Source organism: Pseudophryne corroboree, chromosome 9, assembly GCF_028390025.1.
Source record: "Pseudophryne corroboree isolate aPseCor3 chromosome 9, aPseCor3.hap2, whole genome shotgun sequence".
NCBI classification, from domain to species: Eukaryota; Metazoa; Chordata; class Amphibia; order Anura; family Myobatrachidae; genus Pseudophryne; species Pseudophryne corroboree.
Window position 1 is genome coordinate 393,090,108 of NC_086452.1, and position 18,395 is coordinate 393,108,502.

Below are 18,395 nucleotides of genomic sequence, written 5' to 3' on the forward strand. Positions count from 1 at the left end.
ATATGTGCTATTTCACACATTTGGACAATGTATAATTTCTTATCGCAGCGAATAACGTCATATGAAATGAATATTATCGTGTCTTAAACCCGATAATAGATACATATGCCCAGCCCCCTGTAACGTGTTCCTCTTATTTTGTTAAGAGTAAATTACAATTATATTTGCAAGACACGATATACCAACAATAGTGTATTGGTATTCATTGTATCATTGTCTTGTTACTCTAATATACAGAATTTCTAATACGTTAAAGAGACCAAATATCTTGGAATCCTATCTGAATTCCTCCACATCCTTGTATCATGTCACTTTAACTTCCACCCTGAGTGCCATGAATAAATTACTTATAGCACTGAAATAACTTTGCTAGTACACTTCTCCAGACTTTCTCAACACTGTTCTCAGCTGTCATACAATTAGTGTAGATTGCTTTTCTGAAAATCATGATAAAAGCAGGCAACTTAAATTGTGACCTGTAAGAAATACATAAAGAACAAATCATTTACTTAACTATCACCGCCCATTTGAAATTCATAGAAAAATAACCTATTCAGGATATAATAACTATTCTACATTCATGGATTGCCCGACCTGGTATATGTTTTGTTTTCATGAATTGCTACAGAAGCTGATAAATGCATTGAAAACATAAATGCAAAACAACCTGCCAAAGTCTTGTAAGCTCTGGTTTGATTTTTTTAGTCTGATGTGACTGGTGCCAAAATGATCACATCGAAAGGAAAGAAACGCCAAGACTAAGGACTAACTGCCTAATTCATCATATTGCTGCAATACAACAGAATGCAGCTTCAGAACAGGGCCAGGCAGGTATAGATAGGTTTGTTATTTTCTAGTGAGTTACAGATTGGTATTCATCACACTGATTGATCATGCCAAGATGCAATTCAAAGTAGGGATAAAAGGAAGTCTTCTTACTAGCCATTATATAATTATCTAAAATAAATGGTGTAACGGCACAATGAAATAGATTGTGTGAAGAGTAAAACAAAAACAAAAAAATATAAGAAAGCAACACAAGGAAACTTATTAGTCCAGGGAGACCTAATTTACCTGCATTATGCACTAATCTGACTTGGCAGCTCAATAGGTGAAAATACAACCTGTAATAGTCCAAGAAGGAGAGCTTTAATCAAACTCATAGCGGTGTTATCGGCCATGTGTTTCTTATTCATTCAAACCATTACCTCTCCACTAGTACAGATGTGCCCTCTATTACTGTTGCTTCAGGTACACCAAACATAGGGTGGGGATATCCAATCAGTAGCGGATCTTGCTACGGGCACGCAGGATTTTTGCCCGGGGCGCCGCCGCCACCCGGAGGGCTCCGCCGCATGGCAAGATCTGCTACTGTTGGTCAGTGCCCCCCGGTGCTGTGAAGGAAACTAGACGCTACCCGTCTAGTTTCCCTTCGTGGAGAGGACCTTTGCTGTGCGGTGCGCGATGACGTTATCGCGCACCATACAGCATTGTGGGACTGGCACATAGACGCTAGGGGTCATAATTGACCTCTAGTGTCTATGCTGTGCTATGGGAGAGACGTCATGACGTCTCGCCCATAGATCCGAGGAGCGGAGCCGGCGGAGGTTAGCAACGGTCGGGAATCAGGAGCGGGGATAGTAAGTATTATTTTTTTTATTTTTATTTTGTAAGCGGCGCTACTCAACTTGGGGCACAACTCTACAGGGGGCATAACTGACCACGCCCCTGTATGAAGCCACGCCCCTATTTCGCCCGGGGCGCCACAAGGGCTAGACCCGGCCCTGTATCCAATTACCCGCGGTCAATGAATGCAGGTAATTGTATCGCCGGGGGCTATCCTATTAGCCTCGATGCAGCTGGTTCCTCCCGCCAACGCAGGCACTTATCGTGGATTATGCTCGGGTGCCTCAGGACTTAACCCCGATCGTATGTGTTTTTTGTGCGATCGCTGGTCCGTAATAGGATACCACGATAATGATCATCGGTCATTAATCGCTATATCCAAACTTTTTCACCTGCCAAAAACGGACCGGCTCTAATTGGATACCCCCCATAGCCTCTCAGCGCGACAGGTCCTGTGTGGCTCAGCTGCGTGTGTTTTTCGCTCAAAATTTGCATTTTATTCACATAATTAAAATACATAGAATCAACAAATCTACATTGCTAGCATACACTAATCAAAGTGGTGTATGAATTTGTACATCTGTGGTGAATATATGTAAAAAGGTCCACATGCAGCAGCGGCTTTTCTTCATGCCAAGTTCTGTTGGGCTTCATCTGCAACATTGTACATGTGTAAAGCCAATTCCTGTGCCATTAAGGTCACAGCCCAGTGTCTGAAAAATGTAAAGTTGAAAGATCAACACTCAACTCGGAGCATGTCAGTCGAGCCTGACAACTTGTGCAGTATAGCATATGGACAAACAGTAAGCGGGGACACATCTGCAAAAAGCTGCAGCAGAAATGAGGATTTCCTGCTAGGACTGTTGCAGGCACTATGGGACCCGCCACACTGTGAACCCATCCAAAGAGGAATCCAGGACTGCCTGCGACAATTGCAGGTGGACAAACAGGACATTATGACAGGGGACCCCGCACTGCTGAGTTTCTTGTTACAGTGTCACCAGTCCAATCAGTCCTAGCTTAGTGCTGTTTGCAGCTTTTGGACCAACCAAACCAGGATATGAGCACTGCTAGTCCTGCTACAACTTCAGGCACACTGTTCATTCCTTTATGAATTCTACAAAAAATAATGTCAGCCCCAATTACCATCAACTTGATGATGATGGCTGGTGTCTACGCATGATGATTAACTTAAATCTTGTCATGAGCTTTAAACGTATCTTCATGCACCCGACTGGTTCAACATAGCATGCAGAGTCACAAGTAGATACCTGCAGCTCGGCATGTACAGTACAGTGGGGCAGATGTATTAACCTGGAGAAGGCATAAGGAAGTGATAAACCAGTGATATGTGCAAGGTGATAAAGGCACCAGCCAATCAGCTCCAATATGTAAATTAACAGTTAGGATCTGATTGGCTGGTGCATTTATCTCCTTGCACATATCACTGCTTTATCACTTCTTACGCCTTCTCCAGGTTAATACATCTGCCCCAGTATGTGTAACCACGTAATTTCAGGGCATACATTTATGTCGCTCTCTACAAAATAGCAGGGATTGACCTGAACATGGCGTGTGTGTGTGTGTGTGTGTGTGTGTGTGTGTGTGTGTGTGTGTGTGTGTGTGTGTGTGTGTATATATATATACAGTTATGGTTAGCGCAGGTGGGCTGTTCATTATACATTTATAATGTTGTTATCCAGTTAGACTCCGGCCAGCATATTAGTTTTATTTGTTAATATACGATTACTTCCAGTCAATGAGCTATATATTCAGTATTTGTTTGACCATGGTTGTGAGCTGTCAGCATGGTGTACTCTGACCCTGTGATGTCCCTGTAAGTATTATACATTTGATCCCGTTGTTACTACTAGTGCTTTATTGTTATTACCGATACCTCTTTTACTGGATGTACTGCTTATAAGTTCAATATATTATATTTAGCTCCATCCTTGTGGATTTATTGAGGAATTGATATTTGACCTGTTGGACTCTGCGTTAGTAAGTGCCACATATACTTTATATTGGTGTCTATGTGTTTATTGTGTGGGGATTCACCATGTCTCAGATGTCTTCTTATGGATATTATACACTTTTATCCCCTTCAGTGAGGATGCTGACAGCTCACTGCTTATTACATATATCCTATATTGAGTCGTCATTTGTTTGACCGTAAGTGTTGTATACTGTGCTTTTATAGACAACACACAGCACTAATGGTGTATTAAAACTTCTTTCTGAGCACGGTGTCTAAGGTAATTGAGACTACTTTGAATGTAGTACGTTAGTTTTATTTTTCGGTGCTCTTGGGAACCTGTAAGGCATGGTCTGTGTTATTCTGGATGTATTTTTTCTTTTTTGCTAGATGTTCACTTTATGGATTTATTTGTTATTTTTTTTCCAATAGTATTGACATGTATGCCTTATCTTGAGAAAGATCTCGTTGAGGGGTCGAAACGTCGACATCTATGGCAACATATGAACCAAATGAATAAAAATAACTTAAACTGATTTGTCTATGAGAGAGTGCCCTACTCCTTATTGGAGGAAACGTCTGTGTATATATATATATATATATATATATATATATGTGTGTGTATATACATATATATATATAACATATATATATATACATACAGTATATATATATATATATATAAAGCCTAACATTTGTGGGTAATTATATAAGTAATGACGTCACTTCTTTCATGTGAATCATTTTGAAAGTATAGAAGATAAAGGTCACTGCATATATGAGACAAGGTAAATATTTCAGATTGGTGACGTCACCACTGACATGTTCGGAGGCGCAACTTGGAGATGAAATGATCCCCAAGTGCCACCTCTTCCTATACAGTGAAAGGGTCCCAGGTCGAGTCGCCCCGGCTTACACGATCACACCGCAAAACGAACCAGGTTGAACATGTGTTCAACCCTGCTCGATTAGCGAGTTGAAATACAGGTCGACCCCGATTATTACAACTGGGCCCTTTCAGGCTGCACAGCATCCCGGATAGCTGCGTGCTCATACTGCAATAACCCAGGTTATTGCTAGCGGTCTGAAACGCGTGTGAGAGAGGTACACAAACCGGGTCCTGGCTGTCTGGCGCCTTTCCTCACAGCAGTCCCCGATGGTGTGGTGTCTCTAATATGGGAGCCGAGAAGCTCTTCCAGCGGCAGTGGCAGAGTGGAGGAGGTGGGCCGCTGGAAGATGCGACATCCACTGTACTGTGCTGAATCAGGAGTGTCTCCTGTGTTGTGTCAGTGGGCGATGCGCCCTGTTCAATTGCACCTGCCCATAGAAGTGTCCCTTTTCCAGAAACATTTTAAAGATTTTTAATATCCCTACAAATTGTAAGTATGGGCATATAATTTTGGCGTTGTTATTTTTTGTTAAGATGCATTAAAATGCAGTAGCTTTACCTCCCAGCTGACAGCATAAAATAACTGCACTTCAGAAATACACAGATTATAAATAAACTAATCAGTGATGTATCTCCCTACAACCACGTTCCCTTAATTAATTAGTTAATTGAAATTTTAAACCTTCCATTTAAAATGTTGATTTAAAAACACCCCATTTAAAAAGTGGTAGATATCACAACTTACAGCAAATGTGTCTGTATTTTAATATTGTACAGGGCAGGAAAACATTATTATTTCCATTTTTTTTATCTTCATAGAAAATATTATTCTGCCAAGGAAATCTTCAATATTATTTAAGCGATTCCCAAAGAATTAAAAAAAAAACACGTTTAATTCTAAAATGGTGAAAGTGTGGGTATTCTTTAAACACTGTACTCAACAAAAATACCTGATTTTCTTCATGGGTCACTCTCATTTGCTCCTTCAACACAGACATCCTGGCAGCCTCCTCCTTTCGGAGAACTCTTTCTTTCTTGAGTTCTGGGCTCCAGAATGTCTTAATACTGTTCATGGACGACCCCAGCTTGCTGTCTTTTATATCCAGCTCTTTTCTTAGAAGTTCATTTTCCCGCTGCAGATCCTTCAGCTGAACCTGAAGATCAAGCATTGTGCTGTCTCTCACCTGTCTCAACATAGATGGAACTTGATGGTGATGGTGGTGATGATGGTGAGAGGCGTTGCTCAAGGCTACGTGGTCACTGTAGGACAGGACATCAGTGTGAGAAAGGCCAGCTGAAGCAATATTTGGACTGCTTCCCATGGCTGTGACTCTACCACCATATACTGCTCTATTTGTAGCCCTTCCTAGAGTCATGGTTCCTTTTGGAAACGCAGTAGATGCTACTCCCTCATGGTCACTCAAGTACATGGGTCCAGACGTTGCATAGGCTGCATTAAGTGACTGGATATTCTCCATTGACAGTGTTTTACCTGCTCCTCCTCCTCCTCCTCCACTACTTGTTCGTCTATGGCCCAAGCGAGGTGATCTTGGCAAACGAGGTGATCTGGAAGGACTGCCTTCCAAATTAGTGATTGTACGAGCACTTCCATACATAGCTGTGCTGTATTGTGGTATTAGACAGGGGGGAAAAAGGACTAGAAATACTACTAAATGAAGATTACTCGTCTCAGCATCTAGAGTGCTGCTTGAGATGTCATTGTTCTTCTTCCATTACAGAGACAAGCAAAAAAAAACCTAAAAACAAAAAAAAAGGACAAATTATGTTAATGTGGCATCAATAAGTCTCATAACAAATAAGTATTTGAGCAACATAACATGACAAATTTAAGTATCATATTCTTCAGGTAATACAGATAGCAACAGTTTATTACGAAGTACGTTTTATTTGGGGGAACTGCTTACTACTGTAACCTCATTGGCATAATATGTAAGAGGCAAAAGTTCTCCAATTTTAGTTTAAAGCATTAGTCTAACCAAAAAAATGAGGAGTTGTTTTTTTTAAATTTACATGTTATTCGCCGAAACCGCGACTGAATAGTGTCCCTGCGAATGTGCGCGGGCATGTGTGTACGCACTCCTGCTTCCATTGGGATACATTGGCCCTCATTCCGAGTTGATCGGTCGCAAGGCGAATTTAGCAGAGTTACACACGCTAAGCCTACGCCTACTGGGAGTGTATCTTAGCTTCTTAAAATTGCGACCGATGTAATCGCAATATTGCGATTACAAACTACTTTGCAGTTTCTGAGTAACTTCAACCTTACTCTGCCTGTGCGATCAGTTCAGTGCTTGTCGTTCCTGGTTTGACGTCACAAACACACCCAGCGTTCGGCCAGACACTCCCCCGTTTCTCCAGCCACTCCTGCGTTTTTTCCGGAAACGGTAGCGTTTTCATCCACACGCCCATAAAACGCCGTGTTTCCGCCCAGTAACACCCATTTCCTGTCAATCACATTACGATCGCCGGAGCGATGAAAAAGCCGTGAGTAAAAATACTATCTTCATTGTTAAATTACTTGGCGCAGTCGCAGTGCGAATATTGCGCATGCGTACTAAGCGGATTTTCATTGCGATGCGATGAAAAATACCGAGCGAACGACTCGGAATGAGGGCCATAGTGCGTACGTACGCTGCGACTAGTCACAGGGGGGTGCAAATAGACGCTGCTGTGATGTGTACACATGCGGCACGCGTATGCATGCGAGATGAACCTGGACACATCTGTACATCACTGTGGCAGGATAGAAAGAATTCTGGTGTTTACCATTTTTTCTTGGTTTCTTTCTTCATGGTGCTAATAATAATTTATAAGTCCATACGGACTAAGTACCATGGCAACCAGGCATATTGTACAAGATGCAGTGAGCCTGTGGCAGCTATATACTGTGTTTTGAAACATCCAAAGTGATTTTAGAAAAGGAAATAATGGTTTGTAGAAGGACAGCAATGAAAACATGACTATCAGATGCATGCTTAAAACATACTAACTTAGGGGGTAATTCAGATCTGATTGTACTAGCAAATGTGTTAGCAGTTAGGCAAAACAATGGGGGTCATTCAGAGAGTTGATCATAGCTGTGCTAAATTTAGCACAGCTATGATCATTCACACCGACATGCGGGGGGACGCCCAGCACAGGGCTAGTCCGCCCGCATGTCAGTGCTGGCCTCCCTTCCCCGCAGAAGTGCAAAGGCATCGCACAGCAGCGATACCTTTGCACTTCAAGAGTAGTTCCCGACCAGCGCTTTAGCGTGCTGGCCGGGAGCTACTCGTCGCTCCCCGGCCCGCAGCAGCTGCATGTGATGTCACGCAGCTGCCGCGGCCCGACCCCCCAACAGTCCAGCCACGCCCGCGTTGGCCGGACCGCGCCCCCTAAACAGCGGCTTAACGCCGCCGTCCAGCCCCCTCCCGCCTAGCGGCCGCCCCTGCCTCAGTGGCGATCGCTAGGCAACAACGGATGGCATGCGCCGGTGCACTGTGGTACCAGTGCATGCGCAGTTCCGACCCGATCGCTGCGCTGCGAGAAACTGCAGCGAGTGATGGGGTCGGAATGACCCCCAATGTGCACTGCAGGTGGGGCAGATATAACATGTGCACAGAGTTAGATTTGGGTGGGTTATATGGTTTCTGTGCAGGGTAAATACTGGCTGCTTTATTTTTACACTGCAATTTAGATTTCAGTTTGAGCACACCCCACCCAAATCTAACTCTCTCTGCACGTTATATATGCCCCACCTGCAGTGTACATGGTTTTGCCCATTAGCCAACAAATTTGCTGCTGCGATCAGATCTGAATTAGGCCCTTACTATTTAAAGAAAATGTGGACCTGCTACTTAAAAATAAATAAATATCATAATAATAATTCTATTAAATCATCAGTATTTGATTCTGTTTACGCCCAGTTTACTCCACATAGTATCACTACAGACAGTGATAAAGTAAGTACTCACTATGGCAGCTGGACCATTAATGGGAGTTAATTTATTAGTACTATATGTACTTACATAGAGCTAGCAAACGATGCAAAATTACAATTGTGGAAAACACAGTAATACAACACGACTGGGCATTACCAAATAAAGGGGCCGATGTAATAACCTGGAGAAGGGATAAAGAAGTGATAAATCAGTGATAAGCGCAAGGCGATAACGCACCAACCAATCATTACGGATTTGAAAAATGACAGTTGGGAGCTGACTGGCTGGTGTGTTATCACCTTGCACTTATCACTGCTTTATCACTTCTCCAGGCTTAATTCATCTGCCCCAAAGATGGAAGAGATACCGGTTTGTTAGTGCCACAGACGACATACTGGACTCACCACTGTTGGTTTGGGGGTCAGTATATGTAGAGAATAAATGTTTGTTTTTACTGAACAATGTAGTAATCAAGCACAGGAGGCTTGGAAGGATACAGTTCCTGTAACTAGGAATGGCAGTGATTAGTGAGGGTGAGAGTGACAAGATGAGTTTTCGCAGTTTTGTTAATGGTATATTATATTAGTTGATTGTTTTACACTGGAGTCTGTAAATACCGCTGATATGGAGATTAGAACAGAGCTGTCAGGTTGCAGTGTCTATAAACTTTTAGTAGCTCCGATTTGAAATGGCACAAAGACATTCACTAACAAGACCGGTGATGAAAGATCCAGAGAGGATAGATAAAATGTGGGTGTAGCCATGTAGCAGTTTTACTGAAATGCAAAAGAGCTCACTTTTTCAAGAGAACAGTTCTAGAAAACAACTGAGGCACTAGGACCAAGCCTGCTCATTCTCCAAATGACAAAAGAAGCGGAGAGGAGGTGGATTTAGACAAATGAGCATTGTAAAAATAGGATTTGAATTACCTACCGGTAAATCCTTTTCTCGTAGTCCGTAGAGGTTGCTGGGGTCCACATTAGTACCATGGGGTATAGACAGGTCCACTAGGAGCCATTGGCACTTCAAGAGATTAACAGTGTGGGCTGGCTCCTCCCTCTATGCCCCTTCTACCAGACTCCGTCTAGAAACTGTGCCTGAGGAGACGGACATACTTTGAGGGAAGGAAATACACAGATAGTGGCGAGATTCATACCAGCTCACACAAATAAGGCAAACCAGGCTAACTAGACTGAAAACTCAGCAACAACTGAAACAGTACTGAACCCAGTAAAGAAACGCAGTACTTAACCAAGAACAAAGCAGTACTGAACCAAAGAACCACTGCAGGATAACGAAGCGCTGGGCGGGCGCCCAGCATCCTCTACGGACTACGAGAAAAGGATTTACTGGTAGGTCATTAAAATCCTATTTTCTCTTACGTCCTAGGGGATGCTGGGCTCCACATTAGTACCATGGGGATGTACCAAAGCTCCCAGAATGGGAGGGAGAGCGCGGAGGCTCCTGCAGAGCTGATTGGCCTCTGAGGACCTAAAATTTGGTCAAAGTATTGAACTTGTAGAACTTTGCAAACGTGTTCAACCCCAACCAAGTAGCCGCTTGGAAAAGCTGCAAAAGCCGAGACACCCCGGGCAGCCGCCCACGAAGACCCCACCCTACGAGTAGAGTGGGCCTTAACAGATGTTGGACACGGCAATCCTGCCGCAGAATATGCATGCTGGATAGTGAACCTGATCCAGTGAGAAATCGTCTGCTTAGAAGTAGGACACCCAATTTTCTTGGGATCGTAAAGGACAAATAGAGTCCGATTTTCTGTGACGAGCAGTCCTCTTCACATAGATCTTCAAGCACTCGCCACATCCAAGGACTTTGATGCAAATGAGGAGTCAGTAGCCACTTGCACCACAATAGGTTGGTTGATATGAAAAGCTGACACAACCTTTGGAAGAAACTGCTGACGCGTCCTGAGCTCAGCTCTATCTTCATGGAAGATAGAGTAGGGACTTTTACAGGACAAAGCCCCTAACTCCAACACACGTCGAGCAGAAGCTAAGGCCAACAAAGTGACAGCATTCCACGTGAGAAACTTGACTTCAGCCTCCTGTAAGGGCTCAAAAATCCAACTGCAGGAACTGCAACCCCACGTTAAGATCCCAGGGTGCCGTCAGCGCCACAAAGGGAGGCTGGATGTGCAGAACCCCTTTCAAAAATGTCTGAACCTCAGGGAGGGCAGACAATTGTTTCTGGAAGAAAATGGATAAAGCCGAAATCTGGACCTTTATGGATCCCAAACGCAGGCCCATATCCACACCTGCTTGCAGGAAGAGGAGAAACCGACCAAGTTGAAACTCCACCGCAGGAAACTTCTTGGATTCACAACAAGACACATACTTTTTCCAAATACGATGGTAGTGTTTAGACGCAACTCCTTTCCTAGCCTGTATCAGGGTAGGAATAACCTTGTTCGGAATGCCCTTCCTAGCTAATATCTGGCGTTCAACCTCCATGCTGTCAAACGTAGCCGTGGTAAGTCTTAATAAGCGAACGCCCCCTGTTGTAGAATATCCTCCCGAAGCGGAAGAGGCCTTGGATCTTCCAGCAATAGATCCAGCAGATCCGCGTACCAAGCCCTCCTTGGCCAGTCCGGAGCAATGAGGATCGCCTGACCTTTTGTTCTTTTTACAAGCTTAAGTATTCTTGGAATGAGTGGAAGTGGAGGGAACACATACACTGACTTGAACACCCACGGCGTTACCAGGGCATCCACCGCCACTGCTTGTGGGTCTCTCGACCTGGAACAGTACCTCCAAAGTTTCTTGTTGAGGCGCGAGGCCATCATGTATATTTATAGATACGCCCCAATGACTGGTCACCTCCGTGAACACCTCCGGATGGAGGCTCCATTCTCCTGGATGGAGATCGTGTCTGCTGAGGAAGTCCGCTTCCCAGTTGTCCACTCCCGGAATAAAGATTGCTCAAAGCGCCACTTCGTGCCTTTCTGCCCAGAGGAGGATTTTTGTTACCTCTGACATTGCAGCTCTGCTCTTCGTTCCGCCCTGTCGGTTTATGTAGGCCACCGTTGTTACATTGTCCGACTGCACTTGAATGGCCTGCTCTTGCAGAAGTGGTGCTGCTTGTAGAAGACCGTTGTATTATTGGAAGAAGGGATTCCTGACTTGATCACCTTCCTTGGTAGGTTTACCCTTGGGTGACTGCGCCCCAACCTCTGAGACTTGCATCCGTGGTTAGAAGGATCCAGTTCAGAACCCCGAACCTTTGGCCCTCCAGAAGGTGAGGCAGTTGCAGCCCCCAGAGAAGTGAAATCCTTGCTTTCAGCGACAGACGTATCCTCTGGTGCATGCGTAGGTGAGATCCAGACCATTTGTCTCGGAGATCCAGTTGGAATGAACGAGCATGAAATCTTCCATACTGTTGAGACTCATAAGAGGCAAACATCTTCCCCAGAAGGCGAATGCACTAATGCACCGATACCTGGGCTGGTTTCAGGACATCCCGGACCATTGTTTGAATCACCAACGCTTTCTCCTCCGGTAGAAACACCCTCTGCACCTCTGTGTCGAGGATCATTCCCAGGAACGACAATCTCCTTGTCGGCTCCAAATGTGACTTCAGAAGGTTCAGGATCCAACCGTGCTCCCTGAGTAGATGAGTCGTGAGAGCAATGGACTGTAACAACTTCTCCCTGGATGATGCCTTTTTCAGCAGGTCGTCCAGATATTGAATTATGTTCACCCCCTGTCTGTGGAGGAGAACCATCATCTCTGCCATCACCTTGGTGAACACCCTCGGTGTCATGGAGAGGCCGAATGGCAGTGCCTGGAACTGATAGTGACAGTCCAACAGTGCAAATCTGAGATAAGCCTGGTGTGGCAGCAAAATCGGAATGCATCCTTGATATCCAGGGATACCAGAAACTCTCCCTCCTCCAGACCTGAGATCACCACTCTCAGAGACTCCATTTTGAATTTGAACTCCACCAGATAAGGGTTTAACGATTTCAAGTTCAAAATTGGTCTGACCGAACCATCCGGTTTCGGTACCACGAAAAGGTTTGAATACCCCTTGGTTTACATATGAGGTGGAACAGGGACAATGACCTGTGACTTTTCCAAATTTTGGATGGCTTCCTGTAGGATAGCCCTGTGTGTCAGCAAAACTGGCAAGCCTGATTTGAAGAATCGGTGCGGCGGAAGGTCTTGAAACTCCAGTCTGTACCCCCTGGGACACAATATCCTGTACCCAGGGATCCAGGCCGTACGACACCCAGACGTGGCTGAAACGTCTGAGCCTCGCACCCACCAGCCCATCTTCCAGGTTTCGCGGACCACCGTCATGCTGAGGATTTTGAGGAACCAGAAGCCGGTTTCTGGTCCTGGGAGCTTGCGGGTGCAGACTTTTTGGATTTTGCACGATCACCTCTAAAAAAGGTGGTAGGATGCTTGGACTTTGTCTTAGTGATCCGAAAGGACTGTGATGCAGATAAAGAAAAGGGTTTCTTCGTAGAAGGCGTAGCTGAGCAAAGAAAAGGTGACTTACCCACGGTTGCAGTGGAAATTCACACATCCAATGCTTACCCAAATAGAGCATGACCTGTGTAGGGTAGGTTCTCTACACTTCTCCTGGATTCCGCGTCTGCCGTCCATTGGCGAAGCCAGAGACCCCTGCGAGCTGAGACAGACATGGAAGATACTCTTGCAGGCAGCGTACCCACAGGTCCTTCATGGATTCCACCATGAACCCCGCAGAATCCTCTATGTTACGTAAAAATAATTAAATGTCACTTCTATCCATTGAATCCAAATACTCTAGTAACGTACCTGACCGCTTTGCTATAGCTTTAGAAATCCATGCACAGGCAATAGTGCGTCTCAACCCTGAAGCAGTGCAAATGGATTTGAGCGTAGTGTCAATCTTACGATCAGCCGGTTCTTTTAACGCGGTAGACTCAGGAACAGGTAAAACCACCTTCTTTGACAGTCTGGAAACAGATGCGTCAACTATGGGTGGATTTTCCCATTTTATTCTATCCTCCTCAGGGAAAGGAAAGGCAACCAAAACCCTTTTGGGGATCTGGAATTTTTTCTCCGGGTTCTCCCAGAATTTTTCAAATAAAGCGTTTAATTCTTTAGATGCAGTGAAGGTTAGCGAGGCTTTCTTATTATCTGTGAAGTAAGCCTCCTCAACCTGCTCAGGTGTTGTGTCAGAAATGTTTAACACATCTCTAATAGCCTCAGTCATGAGCTGCACCCCCTTAGCCAGGGATGCCGCACCCCTCAGCACATCCCCATCACCGTCAGCAGTGTCAGAGTCGGTATCCGTGTCATCTTGCATAATCTGGGCAAGTGCACGTTTTTGTGGGTATATGCTAGGGGATTTTGAAGGAATAGGGACAGAACCCGACCAAACTGCCATAGACTTCTTTAACACCTGAGTTTCAGTCTCAGTATGAGCTACCCTAGTAGAGATCTGAGAGATCATTCCCTTAATAGAGGTCAACCACTCAGGCACAGTAATAGGGATCTGAGACAAAACATTACATTCCTGTGTACATGAAATGGATTCCTCCTGAGAGGAAATGTCCTCTGCAGCATAAGACACAGAGTCCCTAGAGATGGCTATGTGAGAAACAAACACCCACACACAGGAAAATGTCACACACAGTTTCCCCCCAAGTATGCCACAGAGAAACACAGAGTTTGGAGCCAACCCACACACAGCACTTCCCTAGGTAGATATAATACAACTACCTGGTGCTGACAGTGTACCTTAATACAGTATTTAGACAGCCTCCCCCCCTCTTCTACAACCCCCTGGTACCGCACAGGATAGCTGGAGTTGCATGGAGAGACAGCTCTCCCTGTCAGCGTCTCTGTACTGGATCTGCAGGCAGGAAAATGGCGCTGAACGCTGCTGGGTCCGCTCTGAGAAGCTCCGCCCCCTGAACATGGCACTGCTTCCCACTCTTCACTTCTTTATACTGGCCTGAGGAATGGTGCTGGCAGAGTTACCGAGGTCCCTGACAGCCTTGGTGACCAGTGAAGGGTATAGGCGCTGGCTCAGGGCGCCCCTCAAAGCGCCGCACTGTGTACCGCTGAGCCTCCGGAGCGCAGCTAGTACTGCGCTCTCACATCTTCACACCGGCTCCCTGCTTGCTGTGGGGGCGCGGTGACTCACTCGCCACCGGAATCTTCTGGATCTGTTATGGGATGGTGGCATGCTGCGGGAGTGAGCGGTCGCCTGGGCGGATAATGATCATCACCCTCAGGAGCTCAGTGTCCTGTCAGCGGAGATAGTGGCTCGAACCCCTCAGGGCGGACACTACTCCCCGCCTAAGTCCCACGAAGCAGGGAGGCTGTTGCCGCGCATCGTTCATCGCTGGTGCCTCCACACTGCACGATATGAACATTATCTCATTTATTAATGAACGAGATCGTTCATATCGTGCAGTGATGTCGGCCAGTGTGTAGGGCCCATTAGATTTGGGTGGGCTATATTGTTTCTGTGCAGGGTAAATACTGGCTGCTTTATTTTTACACTGCAATTTAGATTTCAGTTTGAACACACCCCACCCAAATCTAACTCTCTCTGCACATGTTACATCGCCCCCCCCCTGCACTGCACATGTTATATCTGTCCCACTCGCAGTGTAACATGGTTTTGCCCATTACAGTGCTTTTTTGGTTTGCTAACAAATCTGAATAAGGGCCTCCATAACTAATTGCTTGCTTTTTTGGTTTGCGAATAAAGCTGAATAAGGCTCAAAGTCCTGATAATAAGTATTCCCCTATATGTGCTTCCTTTCCTTACATATCAACTAGAACAGTGTATGAGGGAAACTAAGAGTGACAGCCTGGAAGGATATTTATAGAAGCCCTTCTACCCTAACGAGGAGAAATAGTAAACAGAAACCCACATACATCAGCTTGGAGGATTGGAAATTCTGGACATACTGCAACGTGATTGCATTTTTAATTCTTTGGATCTTGTGTTTCCACGAAAGTGAAAACAACCACATTAGACACAACAGTGCCGAACAGACGCAGCGGGCCTAAGGGATTTAAGTTGCCTACACACTAGACGAGCGATGTTGTGTACTGTTTCTTCCCGAACCGGGCGCTCGGCGGCCGCCCATACACACTGAGCGATATGACCGTTCATATAGCACAGAGACGTCACGCAGCAGCCGGCCGTGCATGCAGCTCCTGGACGCAAGTCCAGATTGAGCATGCATGCACTGCTGCGCATCGATCGTCGCTGGCGGTATACACACTTGCCGAGAAAATGAGCAACGTCACTCAGGAAGGTGGAAAATGAGCGGAGTTGCTCATTTTCTCCACAAGTGTGTATGCACCTTTACACCTTTGTTTGAATAAGATTGATTCTTTGTATTTATAGTAATACATTGTATTCTCCCTGGTGATCTTATGTCTCATATCTCCCCATTCATTCTATTTGATGCATCACCATATTAAACTGGTAATATCAACTTATACCCCTTTCACACTGACAAATATTCCCCGGGTTATTGCACATGAACGCGCATCAAGCTGGGAATTTGCTCAGCGTGAAAGGGTCCTGAAAGAATATCCCGGGTCGAGCGTCCCGGCATTTCATCCCAGGTCTCGACCTGGGTTGAAGCCGGAATTGACCCGGGATGCCCGCAGTGTGAACGGGGTAAGCCGGGTCAAGGCGACCCGGCACCCGTTCTATGCATAGGAGGAGGCGGTGCTTGGAGATGATTATCTCCTAGCACCGCCTCCTGTAGTGTCAGCGGTGACATCACCAACCCGGCAATATGCCGGGTCGGTCCGCAAGTCTGAAGAGGTCTCAAGCCGGGTCCCTCCTGGGAAGCACCTGTGTACACATTTCCGGGTGTGACCCGGCTATTGTCAATCTGAAAGGGGTATTGCTGATTAAAAGGACATTGTTATGGCTCTTAAAATAGAACTAACAGTCCAGACAGATATGATTTCTACACTGTATTGACAGAGGTTATTGAACAGTAATCCAGGAGTGATGTATCTGCAGTACATGACAGCAGCTAGGATTATACTGTGGACTGTTTCTTAAACCAGTTGACCTGTAGAGTATTTCTAACACAATTCAAACTAGTGACTATTTTTATAAAGCAAACTGCATACAATAAGGACTCTTATCTGAGACATGTAAAAAACATCCCACCCGCCAGAATGCCGGCAGCAGGGCAAGAGCAAACAGTCCCCTTGCAGGCTTGATGCGCTCGCAACACTGCAGGCTCAGTGGCTATTCCCACTCTGTGGTTGTCGTGGACATCCACGAGTGGGAATAGTCCTGTTTTGCCGGGATCCCGACATTCGTATCCTGACCGGCGGGATCCCGACAGCCGGCAAATTGATCGGATCCCGTTTGCAACATATCTCTGTAAATATGGAATTCTGCTCTTGACATTGGTGGAATAAGATATAAACAGAGGAGAGTACCTCCGTCACAAAAGAGGGCGGCATATCATTATGTTGTGAACTACCAATCATATGACCCCTCAATTGCAATGAATGTCCTCTCCTCTCTTTAAAAAAAATAAAAAATTCTTAAATTTAGAGCAAACATGAATGACAAATGTAAACCCTTTTTACAGCAGGGTCATTTTCAAGCAGACACAGTCCCATAAATATCCAGTAGTCAGATTGTGACCCTTTACTCCCCCTGGAGTTTTGTAAGAGGTGGGAGGAGGGTATGAAGGAGGAGGGGGAGACACAAAAGCAATGGAGGAATAAAAACACTTATGCGTCCACAAAAGGTGCCTGATTGAAAAAGGAAAAACTTAACTAGAAAACTTTTTTTTTAAATGTTCATTGTGAAGAAGGTTTATCAACTTTTAGGAAATACTATAATACACAAGTATGCACTAGTTACATTTAGCATATTTTCTAAAATTACACAAAACTACCTGCAAACTGTCCACCACGGCTGATCTCACCACAATACAAGTACTATACTGCCCTCTACTGGGATCGGTAGTGAATTACAAAGGCTTTCATTAAGAATCTACAAAAGATGCTCTTTTACTATACTGGGATTTGCTTGATATTGTTTTAATGATTAATTTTTGCCCTTTTTGTTTTTGATTGGGAACCAAATGTGGGGGGTTTCCTCATAGAACACTACATCGGAACAATATGTGACCAAACACCTGATAAAGAAGCACTTCTGATGAATACAGAGTTCTGATTAATCAATATATCCTAAATCATTTGGTACAGCCAACTCAGGCACATAAGGAATTTTGTACAACATCAATGTCATAGTAGGAAGTACATTATGTTCTTTCTACAAATAATTCCTCTCTGAGGGCAAAAAAAGGACATGATTTATTAAGCAGATAGCCTACCTGCAATTTCCTGAAAAGTCATGTAATACACAAAATATCTGATCCCAAATCTTCAAATTGTCAATCTCTTATGCAGAATGCCCTATGGTTGGAAGAGCTCAAAGTTAATTAAAAAATCTTGTTCATGCACACTACTCAAGAAATGTGTGTCATCTATAAAAGACACATACTGATTCTTTTCTTATTTTTCTACAAGAATAAAAAGAAAACAGACAACGACAATTTGATAAATTCTTCTCAATTGAGCAATGAAATAAAAATTGAAAGAACAACTAAAACACATCAATGGGCAAAGAGACCTTCCCGCACTGGGCAAGTAAAGTGAAGAATCTAATGAACAGTGTGGGACTATTACATGAGCTATACACGTGTTAACAGAAGCTTGGTAAGTCTCAAAATGCCGACTTTTAAATAGATTGTTGTAGAACTCCAACCTGCACACCAATGTATTAACCGGAGGCCCTGTAATTTTTATATATATATATATACACACACACACACACACACACACACATATATATATATATATATATACACTTGATCCGGCACTCAATGAGTCTGTTGGTAATACCCCGATTCCCACGACCAACACGGTGAACCCACCAATACAAACGA

The 18,395-nt window shown here is 44.6% G+C and overlaps 1 protein-coding gene across 14 annotated transcripts in view; it reads right to left on the minus strand.

The window, feature by feature from the left end:
* Positions 1 to 18,395, minus strand: part of ERC2 (ELKS/RAB6-interacting/CAST family member 2) — a 2,157,515-nt gene that overhangs the window by 2,070,148 nt on the left and 68,972 nt on the right. For 13 of the 14 annotated variants that reach the window (XR_010186954.1, XR_010186951.1, XR_010186955.1 and 10 more), the window contains exon 2: positions 5,441 to 6,247. Coding sequence is in view for 4 of the 14 variants with exons in the window: in XM_063940841.1 (XP_063796911.1) it covers positions 5,441 to 6,106 (666 nt within the window). In the remaining 10 variants the exon portion in view is untranslated. Of the gene's footprint in view, positions 1 to 5,440; positions 6,248 to 17,780; positions 17,863 to 18,395 lie in introns of all 14 variants that reach the window. The other variant, XR_010186946.1, reaches the window with a different exon arrangement.